This window comes from Pelodiscus sinensis, unplaced genomic scaffold (genome assembly GCF_049634645.1).
Source record: "Pelodiscus sinensis isolate JC-2024 unplaced genomic scaffold, ASM4963464v1 ctg84, whole genome shotgun sequence".
NCBI classification, from domain to species: domain Eukaryota; kingdom Metazoa; phylum Chordata; order Testudines; family Trionychidae; genus Pelodiscus; species Pelodiscus sinensis.
The window spans coordinates 290,020-306,132 of record NW_027465889.1 but is presented as its reverse complement, the minus strand read 5'-3'; the positions used below and the strand labels follow the sequence as shown (position 1 = coordinate 306,132).

The window sequence follows — 16,113 nt, the reverse complement described above, 5'->3', positions numbered from 1 at the left end:
CGCGATAGGGGCTTTTTTGCGGAAAACACTACTGTGCTGTCTACACTGGCCCTTTTCTGGAACAGTTTTCCGGAAAAAGACTTTTGCCCGAACGGGAGCAGCATAGTTTTTCCGGAAAAGCACTGATGATTTTACATTAGATCGTCAGTGCTTTTCTGGAAATTCAAGCGGACTGTGTAGACAGCTGGCAAGTTTTTCTGGAAAAGCGGCTGATTTTCCGGAATAACTTGCCAGTGTAGACACAGCCAAAAAGTTTCTGCATTGTCTTTATTTATGAGAATGGCAGGGAACCTGCCTTGAGTCAGGGGTCACTAACCCATAGAAAAGTCCTTTGGGAGCAGGGGACACAGTACTGGGGAGGAGTGCTACTGGGTTCTGGGACAGGGAACAGGGTGCCAGTGGGGGCAGGAGAGAGGGGGCAGAGTGCAAGGACAGGTTTCTGCAGCAGGGGACAGGATGCTGGGGGGGACAGGTTTCTGCAGAGGGGAGCAGGGGGACAGGTTTCTGTAGTAGGAGACAGGGTGCCAGAAGGAACTGGTTTCTGCAGGGGGGGCAGGGTGCCAGGGGACAAGTTTTTGCAGGGGGGGGCAGGTTTCTGGAGTGGGGTCGGGGGGGCAAGGGAGAGGGAACAAGGTTGGGGGCAGGGAGTTCCCTACTCCAGCCACGGAGGGAAGCCTCCGACCCGCGCTCCCTCCGGACTGACCGCAGGGCAGCCGGGCTGGAGCAAAGAAAAGCGGCTGCCCGGCCAGCTGGCCATGGTGCTCAGCCAGGGTGCACCAAGCTCCACATGGGCAGGCGCAGAGGGGAAGCCGCCCAATCAGCTGGAGCGCGGTTCAGCCTCCTCTGGGCTGAACACCACAGCCAGCAGGCCAGGCAGCTTCTCCTCTGCACCAGCCCACATGAAGTGTGGTGCACTCTGGCTGAGCGCCATGGCCAGCTGGCCGGGCAGCTGCTTCTCTTCCCTCCAGCCCGGCTGCCCTGCGCTCAGCCCAGGGAGGCTGCGCCTAGCTCCAGCTGTGAAAGCCACCATTCCTCGCAGCTACTCACCTGTGTTGTTGCTCAGTGAGTAGCTGCTCCTCAAATGAGGAAATCTAATGTAAATGTACTGCACAGGCGCGCAGTTCAGAGAGGGCTCAAGAGCTGCTCTTAGAGCCCCTGAGATCTACCGGTAGCTCGCGATCTACTGGTTGGTGACCATGGGTCTAGACCATCCCTGGTAGACATTTATCTAACCTGCTCTTAAATATCTCCCGAGATGGAGCTTCCACAACCTCCCTGGGCAATTTATTCCAGTGTTTAACCACCCTGCCAGTTAGGAACTTTTTCCTAATGTCCAACCTAAACCTCCCTTGCTGCAGTTTAAGCCCATTGCTTCTTGTCCTACCCTCAGAGGCCAGGAAGAACAAGTTTTCTCCCTCCTCCTTGTAACACCCTTTTAGATACCTGAACATGGTAGGGAACATGTCTATGTCTGCATGTCTCATCCCTGCTGGTGAACTGATGCCCTGTGCATGCAGAAGCTACACTGCCTCTTGCTATCTAAACTTGTGTGCGGCCATTTCTGACTTACCTCTATGGTTCTGAGCGCGGTCTCTGGAGGGCCAGCAGGGAGGGCTGGAACACTGCATGGCAGCAGGAGTTCTCTGACTGCAATGGCTTTGACGAGTAGCGTGGAGGAGTCGGAGGGGATGATGACGTAGTGGGAATTCACTGTGATGCTCCAGCTTGGACCTACGCTCTGCGGCTCACGCTTGGCTAAAAGTATCCAGTTCCTTTTCTGAAATCAAAACCCAGACGCAATGGTGGGTGAAACCAGGGCAGGGCTGGCAGATTTCCTCAGCTGGGTGCAGGGCCCGAGGTTAAATCTGTATCAGATATGAGCTCCAGTTTGTGTTAGGCACTGAACTTATTGCTTTCAAGGCAACACCCTCTCTGGGAATGGGATTGAAGGACTATCCTGGAGAAGCCTACAAGGCTGCAATCTGGAGCCATTAATGACTTTTTGCTAGGATTAATTCCACCCCTAAAAACTGATGTTTTTTACACCGGAACCTATAGCTGGAGGAGAGGCTGGAGCATCCCTATGGTGCACATGGCAATGGGATAGGCTATGTAAGAGGGGCCTGGACACAACCACAGGTAAGAAGGGGTGGAAGGAGAGAGAGGGCAGCACTGAACCCCAGACTCAGGGGAGAGCTGAGAGCAGGACAAGGGGTATCTTCCGCCTGTCAGAGTAAAGTTTCCATGGTTAAGAAACCCTGTTACTGTGTTCCTTGCTTTTCTGCCCTTCTAGCAGGGGTGGACAGCCTGTGGCCCAAGGGCTGAACGTGGCCCATTGGGATCCTGTGTGCGGCCCACGAGAAGTTGTGTTTACTGTTGCCCGATTCCACTGGGTTCCATCTGCATCACTCTATTCCTACCAGCATTACTAAAGTGACACCCCTACGTAGGGCGCCAGGTGTCCGGGACCGGCCCGGACAGTCCGGTATTTTCGCCTCCTGGCCGGTAAGAGAAGTCAGAGAACACCGGACACCGAAATGTCCCCGTGGTATTTTCTGATTTTTTTCCCGGCCAGGAGGCGAGAATCCCGGGTGCTTACCTGGTTCTGCGGGGGAGCTGCCTGGCCCAGAACAGGGAGACAAGAAGGTGGGCGACCGCTGGCAGCCTGTTAGGGCCAAAAACACTCAAAAGCATTTCTTAAAGGGGCCATGCTGGTTTTTAAAAATGTTTTTTTGCTTAACAACTCTTGGGGTCCTTTTTGCTCAACAACTTTGGTCTCCCCTTTTTTTTTCTCAACAGAATTTTTTCCCCGGTGTTTTTTTTTGGAAAGGGAAGGGGGGGAAGTGTTCGATATTTTTGGTTAAACCATCTGGCAACCCTAGACATACATGTCAAGCCAGGGCATGTGAAGGGAGGTGCGTGCTGATTGCATGTGGCACTGATTGTAGGAGTCGTGCGCTCTCTCTGCATCCAATCGCAGCGCTGCTACGGCCCAGGGCACCCTGCAACTCTAGGCATGTGTGACGTAGTGGGGGTACTTGCTGGGCTGTGGTGACCTCTGCTGTCTGGAGCAAGACCCAGCAGGGAAAACCTTATTATGCAAAGGTACCATACCGGTTGAACCAGCCAACCCCCTATGGGGAGAAACAAAGGGAGGTGGAATGCTGCCCTGGCTGGGGGCAGGGCTTGGAGAGGGGGAGTTAGTTCCTGTCGGGAAAGCAGGGAAGAAGGAACTGGGGAGGGTGCTGGGATCCCCCCATCTCAAGGGGGCACTGAGGCCTCTTACGCTACGCTGTATCGTGGAGAAGCAATAAACCACCCTCAATTCCACTGGCTGGTGGAGTCTGTTTGTGCCATTTCGGGGTGCAGGAGATGGGGGACCCCCAACGCGCCGTCACAGCATGCAAGCGCAGTGAGCAAAACCGCCCTGTCCCGGTAGTAGGGCTGCCAGGTGTCCAGTATTCACCCGGACAGGCTGGTATTTTCAGCTCCTGTCTGGTAAAAAATTCAGAGACTCCTGGACGCCTGAGCTGTCCTGAGCTGTTCGGTATTCTCTGAATGTTTCCCGGCCAGAAGGCGAAAATGCCAGGCACCTGGCAACCCTACAAACACTCAGTGCCCGGCCTCCCCTCTGAACCCCGCCTGGCTCCCAACACCCCCAACCCCAGCCCCCGAGCTTACCTGGTTCCCCAAGGCTGCCATCCAAAAGACCTAGGGGAAGCAATGCTTCCCCTGGGTCTTAGTGCTCAACCGCTCCCCTGCTCCTATCCCTGCACTCTCTTTTTTTTTTTGCTCAGCAACTTTGGTCCCCCCCCCCCCCTTTTTCCCCCTTCAACAGAATTTTGTCCCGGTTTTTTGGGGGGTCAGGTGTTCGGTATTTTTGTTTCAACCATCTGGCAACCCTACCGGGAGACCACCCTCCTTACGACAGTCTTGCAGCCACTGCGGCAAAGAGGCCCGCTCATGAGGTCCGCTCAGTAGCCGAGGCCCATTGCTGCCCGCTGCTCCTACAGGGGTTAAAATAGAAGCCCAGCACCACTGCAGCCTGTGTGGGGCTCCAGGGAAGCGCGTCTAAGCAAGTGGGAGGGCGTGGCTGGTTCCTGAGACTGTTATTGGTTTCATAGGACAAGTGGGCAGTCCCGAAGGTCCATCTCAGACAAGAGGTCTGAGCCATGGGGTGGGCCCTGCACTCCCAGAGCTAGGAGCGGACGTTAGACTCTGCCCTGACTCAGCTGGCTTAGAAGCATGTGGGACTTGTGATTGTGTCCACCCAAGACCTGGTGATTATACAGAGTGGTGCGGGCCTGGCTGTAACTGGCTCCATCACTAAGACGGATTGTTCCAAACTGCCCAGCTGTCGAAGTGCACAGCGCCTGGCTTAGTGAGACCCTGCTCCCCAGGCTGGGGGCCAGAACTCTGCTTTTCACTTCTTCATTTCTAGCTTCTAAGCCCAGAAGAGACCACTGTGATCATTGAGTCCAGGGGTTTGCATATTTCATGGCACCACAACCCCCTGAAGTTACTACACAACCCCAGGAAGCAGGGGGACTGAAACCTGAGTCTGTCTGAGCTGTATCATCCCAGGTGAGGTGGGTCAAAGACAAGGCCTGAGTCCCCATCACCTGGGCAGGGCACCAAACTGTAGCCAAACTGTTTCATTTCACTGCCCAGTGGGGAAGAGAGATTGGCCTTGCATTACAGGCCTCTCTCTGTGTAGGCCTCCCACTGACATCCCATTTGATCGCTGGCGTTTGAAGAGGCTCTTTCCGGATAAAGCAGGTAAGTAGGGGGTAAGTAGTGGGACTGTAACCTGAGTCTTGCTGCCCAGGGCTGAAGTCAGTTTAACTTCTGTGCCAGGAAAGATAATGTAGCAGATAATTAAGGAATTCATCTGCAAACACCTGGAAGATAATAAGGTGATAGGGAACAGCCAGCATGGATTTGTAAAGAACAAATCATCTCAAACCAATCGGATAGCTTTCTTTGATAGGATAACGAGTCTTGTGAATAAAGGAGAAGCAGTGGACGTGGTATAACTAGACTTTACTAAGGCATTTGATGTGGTCTCACATTGTATTCTTATCAATAAACTAGAGAAATGCAACCTAGATGGGGCTACTATAAGGTGGGTGCATAGTATACTTAGATTTTCAGAAAGCCTTTGACAAAGTCCCTCACCAAAGGCTCTTGTGTAAATTACATTGTCATGGGATAAGAGGGAAGGTCCTTTCATGGACTGAGAATTGGTTAAAAGACAGGAAACAAAGGGTAGGAATAAATGGTAAATTTTTAGAATGGAGAGGGGTAACTAGTGGTGTACCCCAAGGGTCAGTCCTAGGACCAATTCTATTAAACTTATTCATAAACGATCTACAGAAAGGGGCAGCAGTGAGGTGGTAAAGTTTGCGTATGATACTAAACTGTTCAAGATAGTCAAGACAGAAGCAGACTGTGAAGAAATTCAAAAAGATCACACAAAACTAAGTGATTGGGCAATAAAATGGCAAATGAAGTTTAATGTGGATAAATGACAAGTAATGTACGTTGGAAAAAATAACCCCAACTATACATATAGTATGAGGGGGGCTAATTTGGCTACGACAAATCAGGAAAGAGATCTTGGAGTTATCGTGGATAGTTCTCTGAAAACGTCCACACAGTGTGCTGCGGTGGTCAAAAAGGCAAATAGGATGTTAGGAATTATTAAGAAAGAGAAAATAAGACACAGAATATCTTACTGCCCCTGTATAAAACTATGGTACGCCCACATCTTGAATACTGTGTACAGATGTGGTCTCCTCACCTCAAAAAAGATCTTTTGGTCTTGGTTCAGAAAAGGGCAACTAAAATGATTAGGGGTTTGGAACAGGTCCCATATGAGGAGAGGCTAAAGCGACTGGGACTTTTCAGTTTAGAAAAGAGGAGACTGAGGGGGATATGATAGAGGTATATAAAATCATGAGTGGTGTGGAGAGGGCCGATAAAGAAAAGTTATTTACATGTTCCCATAATATAAGGACTAGAGGACACCAAATGAAATTAATGGGTAGCAGGTTTAAAACTAATAAGCGAAAGTTCTTCTTCACACAGCGTGTAGTCAACCTGTGGAACTCTTTGCCAGAGGAGGCTGTGAAGGCTAGAACTATAAGGGTATGTCTACACTAGCCCTCTAGTTCGAACTAGGGTGGTTAATGTAGGCATTCGAACTTGCAAATGAAGCCTGGGATTTAAATATCCTGGGCTTCATTTGCATGTTCCCAGGCAGGCGCCATTTTTAAATCCCCTTAGTTCGAACTGACTGCCCGCGGCTACATGCACATTCAGAAGTTAATCCGAACTAAGTCCTTAGTTTGGGTTAACTGTTACACCTCATTACAAAACTGCACCCACCTTGAATATGAAGAAGTTCGGTGTCTGTACTGCTTCTCGGAGGTGGGCGTGGAAAGGAAAGAGATCTCAGCTCGGGTCCTTGGCTGGGGGAGACCAGCAAAGCTGGCCCAGCAGGATGGGGTGGTGAGAAGCTGCAGTGGGCAGGAAGGCGAAGGATAGCTCAGTGGTTTGAGTATTGGCCTGCTAAACCCAGGGTTGTGAGTTCAATCCTTGCGGAGGCCATTTAGGGATTTGGGGCAAAAATTCATCAGGGATGGTACTTAGTCCTGCTGTGAAGGCAGGGGACTAGACTCGATGACCTTTCAAGGTCCCTTCCAGTTCTAGGAGATAGGCAATCTCCATTATAAGTGGCTGTGTGAGCACCCTGGGAGACACCCCCAAGAGGTCTTCTGTGACCTCCCACTGTCATTGCACAGTGGGCTGGATTTGAGGACTTCTGGATGTGCCTGCCAGCCCTACATTTCTGTAGGTCATTTGTGCTCTCTTGTGCCAATCTCACTAATGAAAATATTACCTCAAATTGGTCCCAAGGCCAGTCCTTGAGAAATTCCCCTAGTAATGCCCCTCCCTTTCAGCCAGTTTCTTTCCCACCTTCAATTCCTTTGTGCATGACTGTCTTCTCTAGCTCATTGTGTCCCGTGTGACACTGTCTCGGGTGGGTTTCTGACACTTGGGTAGACCAGATAAACGCAGTAGATTCAATTTATGATATCAGGTTAGTTTGACAGCAGTGAAAGAACAGGTTAACCCTGTGGTCTCCAAACGTTTTACACCCCAGGTCACTTTTTAAATGTCAGGACAAGCCAAGATCTACGCCACCTCTTCCCTGAGGCCCCCCTCTCCATTCCCCTCCTTGCTGACCCCAGCCCTTACTCACTCGCACTGGGTTGAGACAGGCGGGGTGGACTCTGGGGTGGGAATGAGGGATTTGGGTGTGGGAAGGGGTGCAAGCTCTGGGAGGGAATTTGGGAGCAGGAGGTGGTGGAGAAGGGGATGCTGGCTCAGAGGGGGGGACTCCAGGCTGGAGAGTGTTGGGGTCAGGTGGTGGAGAGCTGAGCAAGCTGCAGGCTTGTGGTGCTGGGGGTGCAGGAGTTTGGGTTGGGGTGTATGAGGAGCTCAGGGCAGGCAGGTTGAGAGTATGATGTGCTCAGGGCACAGGTTTGCAGTGTGTGGATGGTGCAGAAGTGAGGTGGCAGAAGACTGGGGATATGGGGGTGCAGGAATCTGGGGCTGTGAGGGGCTCACAGCAGGGGTTTCAGGTGTATGATGGGCTCAGGGTTGAAGTCTGTGGGGGGGTGCTGGAGTGTTATGATGCTGCGGCCAGATGGGGGCTTGGCCCCAACTGGGGGCTTGTTGGCCAGGCTTCATTTTAAAATAAACATTATATCCAACACAAAAGTTTTTGGTATTGTCTTTATTTATGGGAGGGCAGGAAACCTGTTTTGGGTCAGGGGCCACTGACCCACAAAAAAATCAGTCAGGGACCACACAAGTGAGATGCAAAAAACCAACCCCTCCAAGCCCCCCAAGTCTCACTGATGTGGTCCCAACTGATACACTTCACTCTCCTGGCACTCCAGCCCCATGGAGGGTAGGCAGGACTGAGGTTCAGGGCCTCAGGCCAGATTAACTCTTTTGGGGTTCCAGGGTTAGTGGATTTTGTGGACCCCTTTATGCTCTGAGGTGGGGCCAAAAATGGGGGCTCCACTGTGTGGAACAGGGCTGCTAATGAGTGGGATAGAGATGGGGGTGCAGAATCTGGGTGGAAAGTAGGGTACAGGAGGAAGCTGGGGGTATGTATCTGGCCAGGAGAAGGGTGCTGGTGGGGGTCTGGCCAGGGAAAGGGGGCAGGAGCGGGGTGCTGGTGTGGGTCTGGCCAGGGAAAGGGGGCAGGAGAAGGGTGCTGGTGGGGGTCTGGCCAGGGAAAGGGGGCAGGAGCGGGGTGCTGGTGGGGGTCTGGCCAGGGAAAGGGGGCAGGAGAAGGGTGCTGGTGGGGGTCTGGCCAGGGATAGGGGGCAGGAGCGGGGTGCTGGTGGGGGTCTGGCCAGGGAAAGGGGGCAGGAGAAGGGTGCTGGTGGGGGTCTGGCCAGGGAAAGGGGGCAGGAGAAGGGTGCTGGTGGGGGTCTGGCCAGGGATAGGGGGCAGGAGCGGGGTGCTGGTGGGGGTCTGGCCAGGGAAAGGGGGCAGGAGCGGGGTGCTGGTGGGGGTCTGGCCAGGGAAAGGGGGCAGGAGAGGGGTGCTGGTGGGGGTCTGGCCAGGGAAAGGGGGCAGGAGCGGGGTGCTGGTGGGGGTCTGGCCAGGGAAAGGGGGCAGGAGAAGGGTGCTGGTGGGGGTCTGGCCAGGGAAAGGGGGCAGGAGCGGGGTGCTGGTGGGGGTCTGGCCAGGGAAAGGGGGCAGGAGCGGGGTGCTGGTGGGGGTCTGGCCAGGGAAAGGGGGCAGGAGAGGGGTGCTGGTGGGGGTCTGGCCAGGGAAAGGGGGCAGGAGAAGGGTGCTGGTGGGGGTCTGGCCAGGGAAAGGGGGCAGGAGCGGGGTGCTGGTGGGGGTCTGGCCAGGGAAAGGGGGCAGGAGCGGGGTGCTGGTGGGGGTCTGGCCAGGGGAGAGGGAGCAGGAGCAACTTGTCTGGGGCAGGATATGCAGGCAGCGCTGGAAGAAGTGCATGTGCAGCTCCTTTAAGAATTCCAGCTGTTCCAGATCCTGTGCCATCATCTTAATGCCTTTCCCCCCCACCTCCCTCCCCGCCTTCCCGGAGCACGGGGAAGGAAGGGAAGACAAGAAAGTGTGTGCTGTTGTGGGTTGGGGAGGAGCATGTGGTTTCTTGTCTTCCCTTCCTTCCCTGTGCTGCCTTCCTTCCTTCCTGCAGCATGGGTGGAAGTCCTGAGGCTCTGCACCAGATCTGGCTCTGGATGTGGCACGGAGCTGTGGGACTCTCCCCCTCCCCCATGCTGCAGGAAGCTGGAGCTAGCTCTATTTTTTCAGGAGTCTGTAGCACCAGTGTGGGCTCCTTGTTGGAAGTGGAGGGAACAAAGAAGGAGGGCTGGGAACACTGCCTCACGATCGACTGGCAGTGCCCCTGCGATCGACCAGTCGATCATGATTGAATGGTTGGTGACCACGGGGTTAAGGACTATTCAGAAAAACTGGACATGCACAAGTCCATGGGGTGGGCTCTAATGCATCCGAGGGTGCTGAGGGAGTAGGCTGATGAGTTTTCAAAGGTAATGGCTCTGCAATCACATGGCAATTGGGGGAGGAGGTCTTGGACAACTGGAAAAAGGCAAATGTAGTGCCCAACTTTAAAAAGGGGAAGGAGGAGGATCTAGGCAACTGCAGACCTGTCAGCCTCACCTCAGTCCCTGTGATAATCATGGAACAGGAACCCATTTTGAAACACTTGGAGGAGAGGAAGGGGATCAGGAGCAGACAGCATGGATTCATCAAGGGCAAATTCTGCCTGACCAGCCTGATTGCCTTCTATGATGAGGTAACTGGCTCTGTAGATATGCAGAAAGCAGTAGATGTGATAGACCTTGACTTTAGCAAAGCTTTTGTTATAGTCTCCCACAGTACTCTTGCTATCAAGTAAAAGAAATCTGGCTTGGATTAATGGATTATAAGATGAAGAGATCATTGGGTTCAATGGGTAGTGATCAACAGTTTGAGGTCTAGCTGGCAGCCAGTATCAAGCGGAGTGCCCCAAGTGTCGGTCCTGGGGTCATTTTTATTCAACATCTTCATGATCTGGCTGAGGGGATGGATTGCACCCTTAGCAAGTTTGCAGATGACACTAAACTAGGGGGAGAGGTAGATACGCTGGAGGGCAGGGATAGGGTCCAGAGTGACCTAGACAGATTAGAGGATTGGGCCATAAGAAATCTGATGAAGTTCAACAAGGACAAATGCAGAGTTCTGCCCTTGGGACAGGAGAATCTTAAACCCCACTACAGGCTGGGAATCAACTCTCTAAGCAACAGTTCTGCAGAAAAGGCCCTGGGGGTTACAGTGGACGAGAAGCTGGATTTGAGTCAATAGTGCGCCCTTGTAGCCAAGAAAGTTAACGGCACATTAGGGTGCATTAGGAGGAGTATTGTCAGAAGATTGGGGGAAATGATTATTCTCTATTCGGCACTGGTGAGACCACATCTGGAGTTTTGCATCCAGTCTCCACCTATAGAAAGGATGTGGATAATTTGGAGAAAGTCCAGCAGAGAGCAACAGAAATGATTTGGGGGCTGGAGCGAATGACCTACGAGGACAGGCTGAAGAATTTGAGCTTGTTTAGTCTACAGAAGAGAAGAATGAGGGAGGATTTGATAGCAGCCTTCAACTCCCTGAATGGGGTTCCAAAGAGGATGTAAAGAGGCTGTTCTCAGTGGTGGCAGATGACAGAACGCGGAGCAATGGTTTCAAGTTACAGTGGGGGAGGTCTAGGTTGGAGATGAGGAAAAACTATTTCACTAGGGGTGTGTCTAGACTACAGGGTTTTGTCAACAAAAGTGGACTCTTGTCGACAAAACTAAACCTGCGTCTACACTACCGCTGAGTTCTGTCAACATAACGTCGCCAGAACTCAGCAGTTTTGTCGACACTGGTAAACCTCATTTTACGAGGAATAACACCTTTTTTTGACAGAGTTCTGTCGACAGAAGGCATTATTGCATCTAAACTGTCCTTTGCGTCCACACTGTTATGTCGACAAAGCAGCTTGCTTTGTCGACAGAACTGAATGTAGTGTAGACGCTCTTTGTCGACAGAAGCTTTGTCGACAGTATCTGTCACCAAAACTTCTGTCGACAAAACCCTGTAGTCTAGACATACCCTGGGAGGGTGGGGAAGCACTGGGATGGGTTACCTAGGGAGGTGGTAGAATCTCCACTCCTAGAGGTTTTTAAGTCCCAGTTTGACAAAGCCCTGGCTGGGATGATTTAGTTAGGATTGGTCCTGCTTTGTGCAGGGGATTAGCCTTGATGACTCATGAGGTCTCTTCCATCCCTAATCTTCTGTGAGTCTATGACCTACCTTTGGGAGACTCATGTTGCATTTCATCCTATTTTCCATTTCCTTCCATATCTTTAAATATTTGTTTCTTCATAATTTGTTCTAAGTCCTTGCATACTATTGAGGTCACAAGAATGGGTGCCTGGATCCCTTTTCCCCTTTTCTTAAATTATGCTCTTCCCCCATTGTCACGTTACTGGAATTTGAGGGAAGCAGCCGGATCATGGCTGCACCCATAGGTGGGGGTGCTGGCCCCAACAATGATATAGAAGGGGGCCATGTGGGGTATTGAATGGGAGCTTGTTGTTTGCTGAGCCTGTGTACGCTATTTATGGAATGTATAATGTTTGTGTGTGTAGGTAGTAATCTGTAATCTGTGTGGAAGCTGAATATTTCTCCGAATGTGGTTAAGCATTGCTATGGACAGGCTGATTAGCGAAGCCCTGTGGAACAATGGCACTTGATGGGCCAAGGACACACCTAAAGCATGAGGGCGGAGACCTAAGAGCTGCCAGCAGAGAGAGGCTGAGGACCAGGTGACCGGCTGAGACCAGAAGAGGCCAGGAAGGGGGTATAAAGAGGCCATGTGGTCGATGCCATTTTGTTCTCAGCTCAGCACTTCATCCCAGAGGCAGCATTGCAGGGATCGAAGAGCCCGGAAGACCTGTGAACCCATCCTGATGCTAGGATGTGCAATAAGAACTTTTAAACCAGCAGCTGTAACATCTCTGCTAGAGCCTGCACCGAGGACTGGGAGATTCAGTGCATGTAACGTAATATTCTTTAACAACCTTACTCTCATGCTTTTCTTTCTTGTGTTAATAAACCTTTAGATATAGATTCTAAAGGATTGGCCCAGCGTGATTTATGGGTAAGGTCCAGAGGGTAAATTGACCAGGGATCTGTGGCTGGTTTCTTGGAACCGGACAGAACTTGTTCGGGGTAGGTGGGATTGGGTGCTAGGACCCCCCACCTGTGTATAGGCCAGGGGCCATCTGGGGCACGGGTATTGCTGGGGCGTCGGAGGGGTTTTGCTCATGAGGCTTCAGGCAGGCTGCTGAAGTGCTCTGTGGGAGTGGTTTGTGGCCTGTTTGGAGAGGTCACCAGTCTGGGGGCTGTAAGGAGCCCTGGATTTGAGCAATTCGCCCTGAGCTGACACCCTCAGTTGTGCCCAGACACGGCCCGGTCCGTCACACCCATGTTAAAATATTTGTGTCTTATCTCTGGCCATCTGCTGTCAAATAGTTTCGATGCATCTGGTAGAAGAATTCACAGGTGCAGCTGTGGACTAAAACCAGAAGCTGCAGGTCTATGGGACCACTTTCGTGGAGCAGCCTGAACGCTTCTTCCCCAGAGCAATCCAGACCGCAGCTTGAAAGTACTCACCAGCAAGCTGTGACACAGAGCATGGAAGTTGTGCTGGTTCGTCTCCAGTTCATCCCAATCTAGCTTCCAACAACTCGTAGGTTTAATGATGAAGGGAAGCCCAAAGAGCACTGATTCACAAACCCCTTCAGACTTCAGAGCCCTGCAAAAAAAGGGGGGGGAAGCTGATGAAGACTGTCTGGCTATGTCTACACTGGCATGATTTTCCGGAAATGCTTTTAACGGAAAAGTTTTCGGTTAAAAGCATTTTTGGAAAAGAGCATCTAGATTGGCAGAACGCTTTTCCGAAAAAGCACTTTTTGCGGAAAAGCGTCCGTGGCCAATCTAGATGTGCTTTTCCGCAAAAAAAGCCCCAATCGCCATTTTCACCATCGGGGCTTTTTTGCGGAAAAGAAATCTCTGCTGTCTACACTGGCCCTTTTGCACAAAAGTCTTTCGGAAAAAGACTTTTGCTCGAACGGGAGCAGCATAGTATTTCCGCAAAAGCACTGACAATCTTACATGAGATCGTCAGTGCTTTTGCGGAAATTCAAGCGGCCAGTGTAGACAGCTGGCAAGTTTTTCCGCAAAAGCAGATGCTTTTGTGGAAAAACTTGCCAGTCTAGACACAGCCTCTATGTTCAACCCATAATTTCTTTTGCTGACTGTTAAACACTTTCACCCAGGGTGTGATGGTAGTGAAAGAGCTGGGATCCAATACACATGTGTTGTGAGAGCCCTAAACACTCACTGCGGGCGGGGGGGGGGAGCAATCTACACCCAGTGCCCTAAATACTCACTTGGGGAGGAAAAGCTGCAACCCATATCCAGCATTCTAAACACTCATTGTGGGAGGGGGAGAATCCAAGCTCCAGTTTTTGGTGCCAGCAACCATCACACCATCTGCCATAATCCTGCCATGGCTTAAAATCTCAGTATTGCTGGTTCTAGTCACTACTTAGCGGAGAGAGCTCAGAGTAAAGCCAAGCTGCTGCACAAAGACAGGGCTTGCTATGCTTGCTGGCCAGCAAAGAATCGAGGACCCTACATTCTGTCCTTGATGGTGCTCTTTTGTACAAGATGTAAATACTAACCACTCGCATGTCTGTGTCACAGTCCAGCTCTAACAATAATATTCTTTCCTAAACTTTCAGCTGGATCATGATTCTCTTTCACTTCCCACGCTATACTCTGCTATTGTGTTGTGTGCTGTTAAACAGTTGCTGTACTCCACCCCAGATGTTGCTGCTATTTAGTGGTGTCTGAAGTGTTCCTTCTGTAGCCTTACTGGGGACTGGAAAGCATTGTTCAGTCAATATTTGTAAATGCTTTGGACACGTACATTCATACACACATGCTAAGAGTTTTTAGGGCTATCAAGTGATTAAAGCATTTAATCATGATTAAAAATTGCGATTGCACAACTCATTGTTATGTTAAACAATAGAATGGCATTTATTTTAAAAATATGTGTATGTTTTCTACATTTTCAAATATACCGATTTCAATTAAAATAGACTACAAAATGTACAGTGCACATTTTATTTATTACAAACATTTGTGCTCTAAAAAAACCAAAATCCAGTTCCCCTCATACAAGTACTGTGGTACAATCACTTTATCATGAAAGCTGAACTTACATTTTACAAAAAACCTTCATTTAAAACTCAAGCAATGTAAAAGTTTATGTCTTACAAGTCCACCGTGTCCTACTTCTTGTTAACTCAAACAAATTTAGTTATTAGTTGCTGGAGATAATGATGCCTGTTTCTTGTTTTGAAGGATTTTAACAGAAATAAGGACTACGGTGAGAATTATGATCTGTAAGGATCTCTCTTAGGGTACATCTACACAGCACCTTTACCTCGAAATAAGCTACGCAATTTGTGCTACACAATTTGCTCTATCGCGTAACTTATTTTGAGGTTATTTCAAAATAGCTTATTTTGAAATTTGGCACTGTCTACATGGTGCCAAATTTCAAAATAAAGCGCTATTCCAAAACGTCTCTTAACCCTCATGCAATGAAGTTTACAGGAATGTTGGAATAGTGATCCCATTAGATTTCGATATAATGGGCTTGCTCTTAAAAAGTAGAATAGCTATTTTGGGATACCAGAAATGGCTTCACATTGTAGATGTAGCCTTAGTGTAGTATGATTCGTGAGTGTGTTTATTTTAGATTAGTAACATATTTTGATCTCTTTTTTTTGACTTGCGATCACTTAATTCCAAATGAAATTAATGGGTAGCAGGTTTAAACTAATAAAAGAAAGTTCTTCTTCACACAGCGTGTAGTCAACCTGTGAAACTCCTTGCCAGAGGAGGCTGTGAAGGCTAGGACTATAACAGAGTTTAAAGAGAAGCTAGATAATTTCATGGAGGTTAGGTCCATAAAAGGCTATTGGCCAGGGGGTAGAAATGGTGTCCCTGGCCTTTGTTTGTCAGAGGCTGGAGAAGGATGTCAGGAGACAAATCGCTTGATCATTGTCTTCAGTCCACCTTTTCTGGGGCACCTGGTGCTGGCCACTTTCAGCAGACAGGCTACTGGGCTAGATGGACCTTTGGTCTGACCCAGTACGGCCGCTCTTATGTTATGTTCTAACTCCTACTTTGCAAACTTAATAAAAATACTTTTGTTTATTATCAAACCCCGTGTAAATAATTGTTATGGGGAGGAAGGGCACAGCTGTGCGTATCTCCCTTTCATTGATAAAGAGAGTGAACCTCATGAGCTTTCTCTGTGTAAAACTTTTATACAGCGTAAGATGGAATGATCTGGTTTTGGTCCCTTATGAGGGCTGTGTTCCTGGTCAAGGCCCTGTAACTGAACTCTCCCAGAGCTAAGCTGTGATAGTCTGCTGAGGGGAGGCGGGGGGAATGTTACCCCAACTCTTGGCTGGGGGAGACCAGAGCTTCTGGCCCAGCAAGGCAGGATGGTGGGATGCTCCAGAAGGCAGGTAGGGCTGGCTCAGTGGTATGACCAGTACACTGGGGGTGATAGCCTCAAGGGGATCTCTATGATCAAACTTATCGGAGTGCTATCTTTGTGTTTGCTCAAACCCACTGTGAGAGCATTCGTGAATACTAACGGCAAGGCTGGGTCAGACCAAGGTTCATCTAGCCCAGTGTCCTCCTGTCTGCCCACAGTGGGCAATGCCAGGTGCTGGCTCATCATCTGAAACTGCTCTAATATGAACAACATGGTAGAATGAGGGCAAACCAGAGCAGGAGACGTACAAGGAGCTCACTCACAAGTTAAATTAATGCATTTGTTTCATAATGAGCATCATCAGCATGGAAGCATGTCCTCTGGAATGACAGCCGAAGCATGACAGGGCATACAATGTTTGTCAGATCTGG

The 16,113-nt window shown here is 50.2% G+C and overlaps 1 protein-coding gene across 2 annotated transcripts in view; it reads right to left on the bottom strand.

Annotated features, from left to right (window-relative positions):
* The window catches only part of M1AP (meiosis 1 associated protein), an 85,366-nt gene that overhangs the window by 5,294 nt on the left and 63,959 nt on the right, over positions 1–16,113 (bottom strand). For both annotated transcript variants that reach the window (XM_025184314.2, XM_025184315.2), the window contains exons 7-8: positions 12,772–12,913; positions 1,571–1,777 (exon numbers count right to left, since the gene is read on the bottom strand). In XM_025184314.2, the coding sequence (XP_025040099.2) occupies positions 1,571–1,777; positions 12,772–12,913 (349 nt within the window). The remainder of the gene's footprint in view (positions 1–1,570; positions 1,778–12,771; positions 12,914–16,113) is intronic.